The following is a 19,341-nucleotide window of genomic DNA, read 5'->3' as shown; positions in this document are numbered from 1 at the left end:
ACTTCCAAAGGAATGAAGGGTAGCTTCGGATGCTCTGAGTTGAATGACATTGTGTAGGATTGGTCGCTTTCACAGTCCGAAGCCTAATTTGAGAAAGACATGCACCAGCTTACGAAAAAACTGGAAAACAAATTTCAGAATCAATCATAGAATTTTCATTCCTATGGGATTTGAGACTTCTCTAATTACATTGTCATTACACTTTCCTTCACTTTTTCATTTGATCAACCCTTATAGATATGGTTATGAGTTTAATGACCTTGCTGTATGCAATATGAGAAATGGAAACAAAGTGTCTCTAAGAGAAAAGAATCTCAGTTAAAATTAATCAAACTATTGTCATTCACGTCCTCATCAAACATACAACTGGGGAAATGTGTATGAATAAATAATTAAATATTCACACCACACTTCTAATTTTTCCAGCATAAATTTATTTACATATTTACAACAATCAATTGATTTATGATGTAGGAATACAGAAAAAAAGTACCATGCAAAATATGTCACAAGAAGTTACAATCTGATAAAATTAAGAGACGCCTGCACACTTTCATAAACACAATATAAAATATATAACTGACCTAAAACAGTATTGGCATGTTTTCAGTTTTTAACGTATTGAAGGCCTTTAACACACTTCACTCGTAGGTCTGATCTGTAGCACTGCACATACTCTTCATAAATGTTCCTCTTAGAAGCATCTAACAAATATATATAGTGGGAAGTGTTTATCCCTTAATATTATAACATAGACATGTGCGTGTGTTCAGTGCTGTCATCTACATATGCAGATTTAAAGTGTGCATCGGTTGTGTGTCAATTTTTGTGTACTATTTTTTGTTGTTAGTCTCCTGCTCTTTATGAAGAAAGACTTGCCTGGCAGAGTAAAATTGGTCAAATTTCCCTTGTAGGCAGTGGCTTAGAAGTGTCACTTGAATGTGAAGAAAAAGTAATTGAAATTAATGTGGAAGGCAGGAAAAATCCTTGTTTTTGACTAGAGATTTTATATATAAATTCGGTCAATCAAGCTCGAAGACTATTCTTGCAGGTTGCAAACTTTTCCCTTCACTGACCAGATGTTTTGCCAAAAGTAGTATTAGCTTATTTGAGTTGTCACACTGTTTGTGCTGTCAACCAGGATAGGATTTTTGTATCTATCAATTTGAATTGCAACCTGTGAAAATGTGGAAGTGCTTGTGTGCTATACTTACATCTTTTGAAGAGTTAGGATATCAGTATATCATGGATTGTTGGCTGAAAGAACACTGGACCTTTACATGGATAACCTATTAAAAGAGCGAAAAAGTCGTAGAATCATGCGTAATTGATGTTGGTTGAGTTATGAGAGTCTCTATTTTTTTCCTCACTGATGCTTTACATGTGAACCCATTTGTTTTAGTATAATATATTTATGCAAGTCCTGCATAATCTTAAAAGAGTAAGGACCAATAATCAAATTGCACAATAGTTCATATCTTTCTGCTTTGTTATTCCTATAAAAGATTTTCACAATATCTGCATCTGCGCCAGTTCATCAAACTTGAAAACAATTTTTGTAAATTGTAAACTTTTCCCTTCAGCGACGAGATGATACACTAAGTGCCTTAGGCCGGGATTACAGTTATAAAAGTTTGATAAAAGTAATTTTATAAAACTTGTAAAATGTCACCAATAAAATTATCAGTTTCATTTGCTCGAATGTAACCTATGAACTTTATTGGTTGAACTTTTTGAGTTTTATACAAGGGATTTTATCAAACTCTTATAGTGTAATACCGGCCTTAGGCTGGGATTATACTATAAAAGTTTTATAAAATTTGAAAAATTCAACCAATAAGCTTATTGGTTGCATTTGCTCGAATGTAACCTATGAGCTTTATTGGTAGGATTTTTTAAGTTTTATAAAAGGTATTTTAGAAAACTTTTATAGCGTAATACCAGCCTTACTTTCAACTCTCAAAGGGTGAAAGTATGGCACTCACTCATTCTGACGCAGTTGTTTATTCTAACTTAGAGATTATATGTGCTACCTTGTTTATTGAAGTAATTGTTTTTAAATACATATATTATTACAAGGTGATTCTTACAGAACCGACCCAATGAATTTGTTAATAATTCTATAGTTAATGCATGTAACATCTATACATTAGGGCATATTAATCTGTGGGTTTTGTGAAATCAAATAATAGAATAATTTGTGGATGACACAAACAATTGTAGCACATACAGTGCTAAGTGTATGGACATGTAATGCTGCACATTTCCATGGTTTCACCTTTTGGGATATGTGAATCAGGATAATCACTGAAGGAACACTGCAACAAGACACAGAGAATATGAAACATTGAGTGGCAGCGTACCTTGAAGGCAATGGCAGCCACTTTTAACACCTGTTCTAATCACAATGAATGGTACTCGAACATATAGATCACAATCTAAGGTCAGTTATATATTATTAAGTATATAATATCTTTTGTATTACATCTCATTCTGTGGGGGCCGGCTCTATGTGAATCACCTTGTACATATTCCTCTGCAGAATTTCTAATGAATCAAACATGTAAGAATGTGTGTGTTCTGAGTGTATGTATACATAGCCCAAAACCTATTTATGTTATCAGAGTTGTGATTGTTTTGTTTTTTGCTGGTGCTGTCATCTGCCTTCCATATTTTAAGGTGAAGTTGGTAAATGCTGGAATTTTTGTGTTATGTAAGTAAGTCGTTGATGAACGTTGAAATGTCAAAGTCATAATGAGATAACATTTTCCAGTTATGACGTTAGGCATCTGATACAACCATCATGTTTCTTTAGTGTCCTATTGATAGCTAATGCTTCAATCCTTTCAGTCCAATAAGGAACAATGTCTTGTCAAATTGGCAAAATTGATTGCAAAAAATCTTCCTTTTTTGAAACTTGAATTGGCTTAACCAATGTCCCAAGGAAAAAATATTAAAAATTTATGACTTTCATCCGGCTGAAAGTCATCAGGCTTTTGGAATTCAGCTGTGTACTGGTCTCCTTATGAACCTCTGAACGAAGTGGCGCATGATACGTGGCAAGAGAAATTTGGGCCGCATTTCTGCCGCTTCTGGAAACATCATGTCATGATGAGGTGGATGGGGTGGAAAACTTCTGAAGTGATGTGTCTCATCTATGATGATAGTTGGTGACGTTTCGCTCTCAAAGGGACTTGAACCACTGACGAAGTTGATCGATGGTCCTCTGAGCATTGATTCTCTCGGTATGAAATCGCCGAAAGGCATATTGATCATTGGCGGAATTCTTTCACTGTATAGAATCGGACTAGGGTTGGGGTAAAGCGGACGCAACTGTATTTCAGCTGGGTGATGATGATGGTGAAACTCTGCTTCTTCTATCATGTTATGTGGCGGCGGTGGTGGTGGTGGTGGTCGTTGATAAGCATAACTCATGAACCGAGGTTCTTGCTGATGATTGTACTGCCGATGTCTCGATGCTACATCCGCCAATCTCTCGGTCAGGGAACCGAGCAACGAAGACCTGCCACTGCTGTCGCCTCCTTCTCCGCCACCATCCGATTCCATGAGCAACTTGGTAATGAGACCAGCAGCAAGGATCTCTACGAAGCCATCGCTGTCATCACTGTCTCCGAAAAACGCTTCAGTTTCCTGTGGAACGAGTAGGTTCATCGCCACAAAACCTAAAAACCAGACTTGCCTCGACGATTTGCGCATTTTCTTCTGCCTGGAAAAAATAAACAAGCAATAAATTAATAGAACTTCAAACATGGATGATTCCTGACATGATTGATGAAGGTCGACCATGGCCATTTGTAAAAACACCTGCAGAGAACCGGACTTTCCGCCATTCTTCTTTGTTCCCCTTTGTGCACTGGCTGATGTCATAACCAGTGATGTCTGGCAACTGTCGGGAGGCAGCTCCCTTAAAACCGTGCCAATGAGGCAACTGCTCAAGAGGCGGCTGAACTTTGAAGGCGGCAACTGGTCAAATGCCATGAGGCAGTTGAGTGTATTATGCGTAATGCTTCGTATACAATTGCTTTCGTATCCCGGGGGATTTGAAGGGACACACACTCATACTTCCGGTACAACTCAATCTGTAGTAAATTGCCTATGGCGATAGACGGGAGTTGTGCCCGGTTTGAATGAATGTCTTAATGCATGTGACCTCCTGGGCCTCAAGATAATGAGATATTAAGATTTTCGGTATTAGGTATGTAAATATTGGTAAGTGATCAGTTTTAGTCAGGTGGGGGGGGGGGGAGCCTCGGACAAACCAATTTACCTGGGGACGCACGATGCTCTAAAGACGGTCCTGGTCATAATATGCCAACATGTTTTGAGCATCATCGTGTACTATATATACAGTGATTCGCAACCGGGGAGCTATATGGTCCCTTGTACGTATATTCAATTATTTTATTTCTGTTCTCTGCTAAGCCCATAGAGGGCACTAAGTTTCTCAATGAAAAAATAAAAATTTCAATTGTGATCATTGCGATTCACTATAATTTTCATTTAATTTTGACGTTTGATTTGTTTCAGAAGCTTTTTTTTATTTATCCTTCATCAGGTTCTGAAAAGCAAACTATACTAACGGTGTTTACGGTAACTGAAGTGCTCCCCGTATAATCGAATATCCCGCTTATTGGATATTGTGTGCTCAGCGATGGGCTTTAGCATTTCGCAGCCCTATGCAAAAAATTCTCTGGGGCCCCTCTGAAAAAATTTATTCCCCATAATCCTCCAAGTACCCGCCACGGGCACCCTGGCGTACTCTAGGTTTACATCGGCACCCAAGGACGATCATCAAACCACCACTACTATGTTATGGTAATAAAAAAGACATTCAGTAATAAATTTGTACCACACACAGTACCACTCTGTCCAGCGAAAAAAAAGTAAACAATAGTATCGAAGATAATAGTTATAGTCGCCGGACACTTGAAGGTTGAGGACCACGGTTCTAAAATAGTAGGGCAAAAGTGTAGGACATCACGATGGAAGGGCTTTCAGTGTCAGAGGACCAATTTGGAGGAACCACCCAGAGGAGTAACAAAATACTCTTTCAGCGGGGCAAGTATCTTGCCTACTCTATGTGATTTCAAATAATCTTGCCTACTCTATGTGATTTCAAATAATCTTGCCTACTCTATGTGATTTCAAATAAGTGGCGAAAAGGGGGAATTTAGTGCCCCTTCTTATTCAGCGTCCGTGACACCAAATTCGCATGCCCTCGCTCTCGGCTTGTAGGTCTTTCAAACAACCGTAGACCGGAGGAATGGGGGGTGGGGGGGGGGGGGTTCGCCTCTATTGGACAGAAATTCAAGCTATCGATTTTTCAAGTCAAAATTGAATTCAATATTATTTAAAGTATTTTTATTCCGTTTTGCGGGCCCTAAAATCCAGCAGCCCGGTGCGGCTGCACCCATCCCACCTGCCCAAGTCCGTCCCTGTGTGTGTAGAACCGTTGATGTCCGTTTAAGCGGGACGACTATATACACGCATTCAAAAAAGCTGAGAGGAGCCACTACAGTAAAAAAAAACGTTTGAAAAAAACTCTGAATCACATATTTTCTTATCATCTAAAAGCAATGTCTTCTGAGCCGGGAGTATTTTGTAACATTGGCCCGAGCATCCCAGAATTAATTTTGAAATTAAAATTTTCTATGTGAAGTTCTCTCTCAGCCTGTGAGCATCTCGAAGTCTCTAAAACGCTTCCAACGTTCCTTCCGCCTAAAAATGATTTAGGCCGGTATTACACTATAAAACTTTGATAAAATCCCTTTTATAAAACTCAAAAAATTCAACCAATAAAGCTCATAGGTTACATTCCAGCAAATGCAACCGATAATCTTATTGGTTGAATTTTTCAGGTTTTATAAAAGGACTTTTAGGAAACTTTTATAGTGTAATCCCGGCCTTAGTCTGCTTTTAACATTATCGTACTTCTCGTGCAGAAACAGCCATTAGAGCAGTGGTTTCTCGAAGTGGGCGTCGTGACATGGTGGAAATATTGATGTGTGTGTACGCGTGCCTATTTATATTTTTGAAGTGGTTCGTTTATGAATATACAATATCCACTTTGAACTATTTTGGGGGAGCCGCAGAGGAACCATGAATAGGGAACGGTTACGCCATCATTAACAAACCCTAGTTAATAAGGTTTAAGCTAAGCCTTTATGTCTTATAAATCCATTATTAACAAGCACAAATTATAGAGAGTCTCAAATGTCTAAGCTTGGCCCTTTTACCACAATCAAATATTTCGATCTCAGATTCCTCTTTTCCTTAAATGATGAAACTCCCTAAAAGCTGTCGAATTTCTAGTTTTTGATTTTAACGCGATATTGTTCATTCTTATCGTAAATGATTATCAAAAAAGTAGATATATATTCAATTTAGATCAATTCTCTATTAGTGGATGGTACTTTGATAATATTGTATTCCGGGGCCGCAACAAAAGGGGGGAAAGGGAGCTAGCGGGTCTGGTGTCACGAGTGACAAAAGTTTGTGAGAACCATTACTTTTTAGCGGGTAGTAAAAAAAAAAAAAACATTTTGGAGGCGCCGGGTATCGATCCCGGTACCTCTCGCATGCTAAGCGAGCGCTCTACCATCTGAGCTACGCCCCCGATTACGTTCGGTTCATATTAACATAGGCGTAGCTTTATCACCATTCAGTTGGCCTAGAATTGATCGGAAAGGACGTAATCGTTCCGTAGCATAAAATAGGTCGAGTGAAAAGCTGATTAAATAACGAGTCTGATAACAACGACCTTTCAACAAGCCTGCCAGGCAAGAAGAAAATCATTTTTATTGATGAAATAAGCTGCCTACTGATTAATAATATCAACATTTCACATCACTTTCATATTTTGAAAGAAATTTAATATTGACTTCTCAATACTCTTTTTCTCTTGATAAAATTATGGCTGATTGAATTTGCTATTGTTCCCACGCACTAAGTAAATTCCGATGCGTAATTTGAATCGTGTTTGTTTTCGAAGATCAATTTTTTTCTCTCTCATGACAGCGGAGTTTTCGAATTACCGTAAAGTGGGGTACATGCTCTAATTAGAAAATATAGTCATGCTAGGTATTTATCGTGTTATGTTCATACTTTCTACCGGAAAACCTTTCGTGGGCCGGGGGTTGTGCACCCCTTACATAAGGAAAGATATTTTGAAAAAAGAATAAATTATTTTTCGCTGTAACTATATTTCTTGACTTTTTATCATTTTATTCTCAGTTCTTATGCAACACCCCAGGGCCGGACTTAGGCAGGTGCGAAGAGTGCGTGCGCACCGGGGCCGCTAAATTTTAGGGGCCCGCAAACCGGCAGAAAAATACTTTGATTACATTTTGACTTAAACGTTTTTAACAAAGCAAATGGCTTAAAATATTGTCCAAGAACTCCAAAATTCAGACATCGAGCCCTCTGGCCTAAGGTTTCCACAGAACCCCCCCCCTTCCCCGCCAAGCCAAGAGAAGGATGCAGATAGATCTAGTACCCCGGGCGCTGGACCAGATTAGAGACGCTGAATTATTCTTTTAAAATTATTCAGAATTACATGAGGGAGGCATTATTCATGATTTCCAGGCTGGAAGAGTAATTAAATAAAAGAGTAGTATAATTGTGAGAGTAGTGAGAGTGAGTTTTGAGAGTAGTGATTAAGTACCTGGGGCACAATTGAAATTTTGTCGCTGGGCAGCGGGCACTTTTTTTCAAATTTATTGTCGAATGGCCCTCTCAAATTTTTTTTTTATGACCGTGAAATAGTAGTCTGATATTCATTATTGGGTGCAAAAAATGTAAGCCTGGCGTGCACCGGGGGGGGGGGGGGGGGTTCATGATCATTGGGAAGTTGCAAAACTTCGTTTTAGAGGGCCGCAAAGCGGTTTTCGTTCCGGGCAGCAAAATACTTGAGCCCGCCGCTGAACATGCCTTGTGTATAATATCTACATAAAAGACGACACATACCAGAGTCTGCGTCTTTTGTGTGGCCATGGCCCTACATCCTTGAGCAGGGCCCCTAGGCTAAAATCTTTAGTGGCTCCAAACCAAACTTTTCACGGGCCCTTCTATAGTGAATTTATAGCATAAAAAAAATATAGTAATTATTCCGGCCCCTAGGACTGAAGCCATTTATGTAGCTATCACAATCCTGTTTCTGATTTCGCAAGTGACATGCTAATAGGTATTACATAAGTTATTAGCGTGAGGAGAATATGAAAATTGCCAAATATTTCTTTATAAAAGTGATTAGCGATGAAAGTTATGAAAAGGCGTACTTTCATCTCGACCGTGAAAACAGACTTAAAATTGACTAGACATCCATGTTTTCTTTTTCATGCTAACAAGTGACTTGACGACATTGGGGGAAACGTAAAGAATTTTCAGCAATATTTTTCCTACTGATGTAGGAAATCAACTGTGGGGAATGAGCAAAAATAGAGCGCTGTGCAGGCTTCATTATAAGATGTAATATTCAAATTTACATCTAGTCGAGTACCGTAAACAGTCTTGAGGGAAGAACGTGCACTACGCGTATAAGTCCTTTTTATTATCATTTGAATCCGTTTATATTGAGAATGACGATTAGAGAAAAATGCTTAAACTTTCATCATATAAACCAGTTATACGCATGACCACTTATACGCATAACCCCTCGGGGTATAAAAGGCTTACATCCCACTAGGGACAGAGCCTGGGGCTCGACTGGTCTTAAGTTACGCATGAAGCGTTGATTACGAGCACAAAGTTCTTCATATTTCCCTCAGAACGGCTCTCACACAGTGCCTTCTTAATGCACGGACCCACCCGGACACAACTCGGGGGCCTCAAGCGAAGAAGAGGCCTCACAAAATGAGATCTGGTTGAAATTTTCGAGGTATTTTTTTAATTGGTAGGGCCTCGCAGAAATCATTTGGCCCGTCGGCCCATGATGGTCTTGAGACGGCTAACGTTGATGAGAACGTAACGATCCCGGATGTAATGACACGTTTTTCGTCGTTGTCGCGTTTTTGTGGTGTTTTCCCAAGAAATTCCCAGAATTTGGGCTGTACGTTCAATGTCTGCGAAATGTCCATGTGATCAATTTTGTAGACCAAGCATCTTCAACCCGTTGCTCGCGAGCACCACGGCGCTCCCTGAAGCACACAGAGTGCTCGATGCTCGTGTCTGATTTCGTGCTTTTGCGGGATCTTGATCGACGCTCTAATTAAACCCACCTTATACAAATTGCATTCATGATTTCATGCATTCGCTCATACGTGCCGTAACTGGCCGCAAGAGTGCTCTTCTTTTGATGATGATGGGCACAGGCAGTGCTCGCGACTGGGTAAAAGGTTGAAGACCTCTGTTATAGACAGTGTGTATAAAACCACCAATTTTTGCAGTTACGAAAAGTTTGGGACGGACGGACGTTGGTTTTATTTTATAGGATTAGGCCCAATGTATATAGATCAGATGTGACAATGGGATCCATTGGCTCGGATCTTTTTAATTTTGATGCTAAAAATATGTTAACGTTAAAATAATTTTAAAAATCCCTTCAAGTTCTTTAATTTTATTAATTAGATTGGATTCCCCCTTTTTCCACTGGCGTTGGATTATTATTATCTATCAGAGTGATTAAATTGCCCTCAGAGCGGAATTACACTATAAAAGTTTGATAAAAGATCTTTTACAAAACATAAAAAACAACCAATAATCTCGAATGTAACCGATCCACTTATCGGTTGAAAGCTTTGTAAAAGAACTTTTATAAAACTTTTACAGTATAATCCCGGTCTTATAGCAATATAAGGCCGGTGAAGAGCTTGCGAACCTGTGATCGGTATTTTCTATCCTATTCTATTGATACCTAACGATGAGGGACGAGGATATGGTTTGCATAATTTAGGAAATTACACAATGCATACGATTATACAGGGTGTCCTGTAAGTCCCGATTCGACCTTTATCTCACCACCCGTTCGTCGTAGAGTTACGGTTTCAATGTTAAAAAAATGCTCAAAGTATGTTCAGAAATTATTCTGAATCAATTTCTCCAGAGTTAAAATACGGTGTGTCATAAAATAAAAAACAATCCGAATTTTTATACTGTCCCCCCTGTCCTCTAACGTCCAATTAGAAAATTGTTTTCCTGTCTCTCCTGTAAAAAAAAAAACATGATTCGAAGTGCAATATTCGCTGAGATATCTGAATTGAAAATCGGGAAAAAGTTGGGAAAGATCAGCATACGTGAAGGAAAGGAACATTGTCCTTTAGTTTGTACAGTTCTTGAATTTTTTCCCGTATTTTTGAATTCGAATATCTCATCGAAAATTGCACTCAAAAACGTAGATTTTTTTTTTTTGCGGTCTCAGGAAAGACATGGAAACAACTTTCTAATTGAAAATTAAAGGATGGGGGGCATATCAAAATTTAGATTTTTTATTGTATGACACACTGTATTTTTACTCCGGAAAATGGTAGAGAGTGATTTCCGAACGCATTTTGAGCAATTTTAAAATTAGAACCATTCCTCTAATAGACTAGAGGTATGGAACGTGGTTGATAAGATAAAGGTCGAATTAGGACTTACATGACACCTTGTATAGATATATAGATATATTTATTAGACATTTGTGTCATGTTCAACTTTCTTTCCTGTCATAGGCACAGAATGTAATACGACCTAGCATAGATGGAATATGACTATAGACATAGAATCCTCTGCATAGGCGATAATAGACTTGGAAGTCTGGGGGGGGGGCACGATGATGATGATGTCATTTCATATATACGCATATACTGTCGACTCCATCTTTGGGGTGTGGGGGGGGACCCCGTATCTCCGCCCATGATCCTGTGTGTGTGTATGGTTTTTAGTCAATACTTTGTAATTCACTGTAAAATTGCTCTGTCGATGTTGATTTCCCACGAAAGGCTGTTTATAAGAGATAACTGGCAATTTCGCTGGCAATGTGCAAAATTTTTGGCAATAATTGATGGTGTCTCGTGTTAATAATCTAAATTTTACTTATTTTGCTCGATAAAATGTGGGCACCCCCTATAATGATATGAAATAACAACTTCATACACTGTATTTGCGCCGCATTTGGTCATATTTTTCATATTTAAAAAGTCTTAAAAATTTCAACCTTGGTTTCGACGGCATTTTTTAGCTCGGTTTTATAACAACAAAATTGCACGAAGTCTCTGGTGTCGTTATAATGAAGTTTACTGTTTTCGACATTTCCTGTCCTATTTTCCGGTTTAATTTCGCCGGTCCGCAAGTATTAAGCATCTCAGCGGCAATTAAGAGGTGTCTCGCCAAACTTGATGTGTTGTATTTCTGCAATTACGAGAAATTTCGCGTCCTTAAAACCCTTTTATTTCGGCAATGACAAGCACAGAGATCTCTGTAAAGCAGGATTCTTTTGCGAACATGTTTTCTATCCTCTCCCCCGGACCTATCAGATCAACCGTTTGTAGGCAGAGTTAGCTTTTGTTCAAAAGGGGGAGGGGGAAATGGTATTTTTTCCTATCCCTTCGGGGTATTATATGGATATGTGTACTGCATATAAATGATAGAAAAAGCTAGAGTATTTCTCTTCCTCCGTTTGTTGTTCTCGGAGTTGGGGGACAAAAGCACTATCACCTGCACAAAATCGGGAAAAATATTATTCTAGAAAAAAAGGTGTGGGAGTTTACAGAGGGTTTAGTGATTTCCACTGTGTCAGTTATAATGTGGATCAGTAAAATTTTAATCTTTAATTAGTAAACATTGAAATAATCAGAGAAGAAAAAAATTAGAGGGGCTATATTAGTAACCGAATGAAGTACCCTGAATGCGGTTACATGATCAAAAAAAAATTTATTGCCAATATTTAAAAAAATATGGGATGTTGCATTTCAAGGAACACGCTGTATTTATATGATTTTCGTACGTGTGAATAGTGTAAAAAATGACATTTGTTTCGCCAACTTACTTTTCTATCATTATTGAAGAATGCCCATCAATATGCCTTCTTCACACATGGTATTTCCCGCCAAAATGCAAGGGTAAAAAAATCATTGTTGCTTGGCTTGTAAAGAAATGGAAGACATGTGCACCTTTGAGCCATTCTGCTGGTAATTATAGAAACTTGATGAATATCTCACGAGTAAAAATCGACTGTTTAGGAGTTACTTAGAAGCATCAATGGCGAAACGAGCTCACAATTTAATGCCTTTATTTGAAAAAATATAAGGAACTCATGTGTTGCTTGAGAGCAACACTGTCGAGTAAAGAGCTAATAACCACGGAAAGGGTTAAATGGTTGATGAACACTGGTCTGTATCGTACCGCACTAAATGCGTCTCATTGGATGGGCCTTCGTTTCGGAAGCTATAAATAATCGAATTTGATACCGTTTCAAATGAACTTGAACTGAACAAACCTAACATGGATGCAGATTGCAGAAGACTACCTCTATTTTATAATTTTCTGTTAAACTCGTTTTTCTGGTTTTTCTGGATATTGTTTCCGTTCGTATTTTATCCAAAAAAAAAAAAAAAGTCCCTATATTTATAAGACGCACATATGTATAGCCATGTTCAGTTGAATGTGTGGTGGAAACCTGTTTTTTTCGATTTCACAAGACATGTCAAACAGGAATGTGCCATATGTAGTGTGCAAGGAGAAGCTTGTGTGAGGAATATAAAACTAGTCAAACTGCGTTGATATGATTTTTTTTTTCAATACCATTAGGTAACACGATCATCTTGATCTAAAAACTGGTTCCACCACTGTCATTTTCATTTGTTAATTGAACTTGAATGGCTATGATGTCGCGCGAAACAGTCACTCACTGATTTCTGATTCGAAGATCCTACAAACGCTAAATGCACATTACTCTATCGGAAGCAACTTTTTTCAGGCGATTGGTTATTTTCTTTTTCTATGACTGTACAGTGAAAATTTGGTTCATGAGTGTTTTGCAAGACGTGCAAAAAATTCAGAATATTTTAAATAGATTTTGACTTGATAAACAAGATATTTCATGGAATAAAATTTCGTTAGATGCATTTCTTCCTAAAGGGGTTGACCGCATTACCCTTTTGTGACAGACTCAGAAAGTAGCAATACCAACAATTCCATCCACACATTCGGTGACCATGTGACGCAATTTACCGAATTTATTAGACGTTTGGTTTTGATTATCATTTTAGACCAGCGGTTCTTATCTGGGGACGTGGCAAAGCATACCTATTTGTGGGTGTGAGATGGGAATAAACAACTGTAACATGTTGACTGATTTCTCTGAAAAATTGAAATAATGAGAAGAATTGAATCGACCTTTTCAAAAATATGAATTATACCGACACTTTCACACCTTTATTTTTCCTTTCCACAGAAATGCGCCGTGAAATTCACGTTGCTAAAGTTTCTTTTTCTTCCAAAAAGTTTTGCATCTTGTTCACATTCGTACCTTGTGTTATTAGCATGCTACGCTTAGATTTAATACTGTCGTAAGCATGACTCAGAAGAAACGTAGAAAAATTAACAAAATGCTAAAAAAACACATAATACATTGTTTTTCCGGCTGGAATCAATAAGCTAAAGAACAATTAATTGACGTTTTCCATCTCGAATTTCGGAAAATCTACAAAAAATACATAGTTTTCTGTGAATTTAGCCGGTGATTGGTCAAAGCGTGTAAGTATTTATGTGTGAAAACAGATGAAATAATCACTGAGATTTTGTTTCTATGATTCGGTATAGTTTTCCTGGAGAGAAAAAATTAAAATCCATTCCGGAATTTGGTGTTCTTCTGAGTGAGCTGAGTGAACGGCTAAGCGTATCGGTTACTCCTTTCAGAGTTTTCTCCTAATTAAGAGAAGCGATCGGCAACTCGTCGATCGTGATCGTCAGAGCGGAAATCGTTCGGATTTTGGTCAATCGCGAAAGATAAAAAAAAACAACCATTAAATTTGACTTTCGTTTTCGATATATTTATATTTACAATTTCTATTAGGTGTATGAAATAACGCGAAGTTTTAGAGTTTAGGAATGCACCATCAAAGTCGATTGTCATGGGAATGAAAATCGACGTAACTCTGAAATAATTTTTTTATTACCTAATGAAATACGAATTCCTGGTGTAATTTTTGGTGCAAACCATGTATTGCAGGAAAACTAGCAACTTTTGATTCCAAATGTGCATTAATATGTTTTTGCAGTGTTGTAAGCCTGCCGGGCTTACAACACTGCAAAGAGTCTTTACTTTTGCAAGAGTCAACACTTTTAGAGTCTTCATTCAACGGAAGTTGAATGAAGACTCTGGGTTTATAAATTTTTGTACGGCTCTTAATGAAAAATTCTTTATGGGCATTGTATAATTTTTATCACGTGTATATATTGTTTATAATTTTTATTAATTGCATTATTAATTGGGTTGCTGTATTTTTGAAATATATGACATCCATATTTTTATGGGCATCTTTTTCTCAGCCGCCTCGTTGGGCATTTTGCCTGTTGTGGCGTTGTATTTGTATTTGTAAAAAAAAAAACCAGTCAACTGGTAATAAAAATAGCATCTTCCTTCACTGTAAAGATTTGTAAAAAAATTTATTACCGTAATAATATGATAAAAATTTGCTGAGATATTGAGGATGATACTTATGCTATGTAAATAATATATGAGAATAATTCAAATGTGAATGCCCAGCACTGTGAACAGAGGCTCTGTTTGATTATTCTCTTCGCAGTGAAGGCTCTGTGTGTGTTTTCATCTGTGTGTGTATATATTATTTATATATTCTGTAAAAAGAAAGGGAAGCAAAACTGCTCAGCACTGTGGACAGAGGCTTTGCTTCCTCGTTTCCCGTCACAGTGGAGGCGTTGTATATATTTTGTATGTATTGTGTATTTAGATCATTCGAATCTTCCACCTCAACTTGCCAACTTCTTCTTACTTGTCCACACTTCCAAATCCCAAGCTGCGGTCTCCAGCCCTTATAAGTCACTGGGATCGCGTACAATTTTTCTCCCTGGTCATTGGATTCAGCTGTCCATTTTTAGTCAAATGGCTTGGTGTTACATCGACTTGATAGCTGTCTTCATGGGGAGAACGACGCGAGTGATTTTTTGCACTGAGAAGGTTGACCATTACTATTAATATTTGCTGATTTATCCGACACAACCCTGCCTCTTTTGAAGTAACGGAAGTAAGTTGCTTTGCATCAGTCCGGGGTTATGAGAGGTTCTATCCATCTATCTATCTATTGGGGATGATTTTTCTTGAATTTTCGCCATTTTTTACTATGTTAAAGTAATCAAATAAAAATAGTGGAAATTAACAAAAAATAATAATTTCAACCACCGGTATCTCAGCGAATTTTTTAAAAATAAATTAACTTTTATTTTATTGATAATGTTCCGTATTTTATTTCTAATTTTAGAATCAGTATCGTAAAATTTTTATCCGTTTCCGACACTCTTCGTGAAATAACGTCTCGTTCATGAAATAAACATTTCGCTTGCTGCCACCTGCACGGATGATAGCCACCGCTGTAGTGGACGAACGTATGCTTATAAAAAGCCTCAAACACAGCATAACAGCCCGAAAAGTATGGATACTATTGAAAATGAAACATTTTCAAGTTGCCAGACAGATTAGAAAATTTCATTCTATCCAAAAATTCGAAAAACTTGTACTACACTCTATTTTTGATACGTTTCAACTCAAATAGCTAAGTGAGAATTATTTCCAAAATCCGAACATATCTCGACGTTTTGACAGTGCTGAACTGAGCTGAATAGAGATTGTATTTCTGTGGCATAAGCGGTTCTCTTCAACTACACTTACAAATGCCCAAGGGAAGCTAAAACAAAAAGCATTTTCCGGATTAAACATCAATGTTGGCTGTGTGCGCGCGGAATGTTGGCTGTGCGCGCGCGTGAAGAGTAAGATAATATAGGCTTTTGGATACATTACAATTTTGTCGGGTTTTACAAAGAATATTAATAATTTTTTTTGGCAGTTTAACGGAATTGGATGTTTCGACAATAGCTGCGACAAACATTATGAGTAGGGATAAAAAAAAGAGAAAAAATCTAATTGATTGGTCAAAATACCATTTGATCTGTTTGCTGGTAACGTAGGTTCTTGTTTTCTCAGAATTTCGACGGAGATCAGTCAAAGCCTATATTATCTTACTCTTCACGCACACACAACCAACATTCCTCCTATTACTACATAGTTGATGCTTAATCCGGAAAATGCCTTTTGTTTTAGCTCCCCTTGGGCCTTTGTAAGTGTGGTTGAAGAGAATCACTCACGCCACAGAAATAGAATCTCTATTCAGCTCAGTTCAGCATTGTCAAAACGTTGAGATAAGTTCCGATTTTGAAATAATTCTCACTTAGCTATTTGAGTTGAAACGTATCAAAAAGTGATTGTAGTTTACTATGTTAAAGTAATCAAATAAAAATAGTGGAAATTAATAAGTATGAAAGAAAAGAAAAACATATAGAAACATATAGACACACAAAGACATCTATTTTTCACAGTGTAGTTTTTTCCCAAGAAACGAAAAAAAATTTTTTTCAATAAACCTGAAAATGGAGACAAAAGAAAAAAGGCATGAAAATGATTCCCGGAAATAAGGACGTTTGGCAACGCTGGGCTTGATTGTGTGATAATTTATAAATTATTCTTATTTGATTAATTCTGCATAACAATTGAGTTTATTTAATTATCACTTCTCTTCTGATTTAACAGATTACTTCCGAACATGCCAATGAGAATCATGAAGCCAATCAAGATCAGGATTTCATTATGCGTCGTTTTCAGCTGCTTCTTCCTAACATCAGCGCAACGCTGGGAAGTTTCGGCGGAAGACGTTAGCTCTGAAGATTTGAAGGATTTGGGTGCATTATGCGAACCAGAAGCCACTTGCTCCAATGTGAAAATTGGCAATCGACGTTTCAATGTTCCTTATTATCTACGGCGTTGTGATTGCGATGCACTCTGCGTCGAGTACGAAACCTGCTGCGTTGATTCGTCTAACAGGAGGCTCAGGCAAAGATCCCAAAGCGATAGGAGACGTGAAGAGTGCGTCACACCTCCAGGCAACAGCTTTTCTTTCTTCATGGTGAGCGAATGTCATCCGAGATGGATCGGAAATCCCGAGATCTCGGATCAATGCTATAACTATAACATGCGAAATCCTTACTCTTTACTTCCAGCATTCGACAGCAAGGAGAATGTAACCTACAAGAACGTTTTCTGCGCGCTATGTAACGATGTCGAACTCGATAGCCTAAAAGTGTGGACGATGACTGTGTATAAAGAATCATCTCGAAATTATTCCGAGGCAGACCTCATACAGTACTTGACGTACGATGAAAAGAGTGAATCGTGGGGTCACTGGGAGAATTGGGATGATTCCTGGCAGTTCTATTCGGTTCGTTTCATGGTTAATATTCTAGTCGATCATCGTCCAAGATTCTGCATTAAAGGTCTCGTACAGCATTGTGATCCCGCGTGGACTGATGGAAGCATTTTCCGGAAATGCTATTCATACATGAGTCCTGTATATGCTGCCAAAATCAACGGTACTTCTCCCACACGTTACCGTAACGTTCACTGCGCGATTTGTAACTTTGCAGAGACGAAGCCGAATAATGTCTGTGCGCCATTACTACTACCACCGGGTATTGCTCCCCATAGTACAACTCCCAGTACTACCCCGGTGTTTTCTTTCACGCTTCTCATCGACGTGAATCCGAAAGATGGAAATTTTGTTGGACAAATCAGTAAATGTATAGCTGGTGAATCGTACGATCCATTCTTCAAGAAATGCAGAAGGCTCGGATGCGGAATACCCGGCTTCGTTCTCAAAGGTGACAAGTGTGTAATGGCTTGACGATTCTGATGTACAATAAGCTTTCTTCCGATGTTTCTAAAACACTTCTATAAATGTTCATGCTCTGACGAACCAAATATCAGGTTCTTCGTCCATTTTTTTTCAATCTTCAGGTATGAAATATTTTCATTTTATTTTTGTATTTCTTATATGTATTCAAATCTGTGTATAGATTTTGGTATTTAGAGCTTTCCACTAACATTAAAAAAAAAATCACAAAATGAATTAGTTGTTGAATCTCCTTTTAATTTGATGTGTGCATATCGTGTTTACATGCAATGCCATTTTCAATTATTGAATATATATATTGTTAGGATTAGGACCATCATTCATCACAGTATTCGATCTTTTAACTGTTCGTGCGATGAGTTCAAGTTCAAAGTTTTTCAACATCTGTGGCCGTCTATAAATCGAACAGTATATATATATCCCATATTTCTACAGTTCAGGGGCTTAAAACTGGTACATATAGGATGATCACAATTGAACAAAATTTTCCACGATTTTTCTGATTTCATATAAATTTTTAAATAACAGTATGACATAACCTGATGTTTAACCAACAATGCATGTATTGCCAGGATTACACTATGAAAGTCTGTTAAAAGATCTTTTACAAAACTTGAAAAAAAACCCCAAAAAACCAACCAATAAGACTATAGGTTACATTTGTTAGAATGTAACCCAAAACCTTATTGATTGCATTTTTCAAGTTTTATAAATGAACTTTTATGACACTTTTATTGTGTAATACCGGCGTAATAATAATGATTTGGTTAATTTTACAAAATAAGTTTTGCAGTCGAAGGACATGGATTGAGGATGCATGCAGCGGCGTTCGCAGGATCCACCTTTGGAGAAGGCACTCAAGGCTTCAATGGGGTATAAAATTTTCTTCCCGAGAAATTTTGAGTTTACCATCCTCTAAGAAAAACATTTAAATTAACAGAAATTTTGGTTAAAATAGCATTTAAATGTTTTCTTTCGATACATATCAATTTTTTTTTTACCGAAATATTAAATTTTTTTCCTGATTTTTCGTTGGCGGAAGGGGGTTGCTAGGTCCCCCTGCGCCACCGCCCCACCTGCGTATGCCTCTGCACGTACGCCATAAAACATCGACTTTCCGCGTTTAGAACATATCAGGCAGCAGCTGTAAATGAACTTGAACGGAACAAAACCTAACATAGATACGCGTTCCATAAGAATACATTTTTATAGAATTTTCTGTTGAACGTTTTTTGGACACGTTGCTTGCGTTCATATTTTATTTAAAAGAATAGTCTCTAGGCTTATTTTGTATAGCCATGTTGAACAGGATGCGTGAGAGAAGAATCATGGTTTTTTTTTATTTCACAAGACATGCCAGACAGGAATATCTCATACGTAGAGTGTAAGAAGGGAAATGTGTGAGAGGAATATAAAAAAAGACAAA

The 19,341-nt window shown here is 37.6% G+C and overlaps 2 protein-coding genes and 1 non-coding gene across 3 annotated transcripts in view; 1 reads left to right on the top strand and 2 right to left on the bottom strand.

Moving 5' to 3' along the window:
- Window positions 1-1,841: 1,841 nt before the first annotated feature.
- The window catches only part of LOC149082123 (uncharacterized), a 31,442-nt gene continuing 13,942 nt past the window's right edge, over window positions 1,842-19,341 (bottom strand). The window contains exon 2 of the mRNA XM_089236864.1: window positions 1,842-3,727. Within this exon, the coding sequence (XP_089092990.1) occupies window positions 3,004-3,717 (714 nt within the window). The 5' untranslated portion in view covers window positions 3,718-3,727 and the 3' untranslated portion in view covers window positions 1,842-3,003. The remainder of the gene's footprint in view (window positions 3,728-19,341) is intronic.
- On the bottom strand, window positions 6,565-6,637 carry TRNAA-AGC (transfer RNA alanine (anticodon AGC)). Its single transcript has one exon. It is a non-coding gene; the product is annotated as a tRNA-Ala (tRNA).
- On the top strand, window positions 16,773-17,906 carry LOC149082125 (uncharacterized). The gene has a single exon (XM_089236537.1). The coding sequence runs from the start codon at window positions 16,773-16,775 to the stop codon at window positions 17,904-17,906; it is 1,134 nt and encodes a 377-aa protein (XP_089092663.1).

Source organism: Pholcus phalangioides, unplaced genomic scaffold (assembly GCF_987345545.1).
Source record: "Pholcus phalangioides strain wild (caught in Gottingen) unplaced genomic scaffold, Ppha-v1.0 ptg000009l_1, whole genome shotgun sequence".
NCBI classification, from domain to species: domain Eukaryota; kingdom Metazoa; phylum Arthropoda; class Arachnida; order Araneae; family Pholcidae; genus Pholcus; species Pholcus phalangioides.
The sequence above is the reverse complement of the archived record's forward strand: the minus strand, read 5'-3'. Positions and strand labels throughout refer to the sequence as shown.

Bases quoted from the DNA above. Each gene is read 5' to 3' on its own strand.
- LOC149082125 (XM_089236537.1), top strand. From the start codon at position 16,773: ATGCCAATGAGAATCATGAAGCCAATCAAGATCAGGATTTCATTATGC.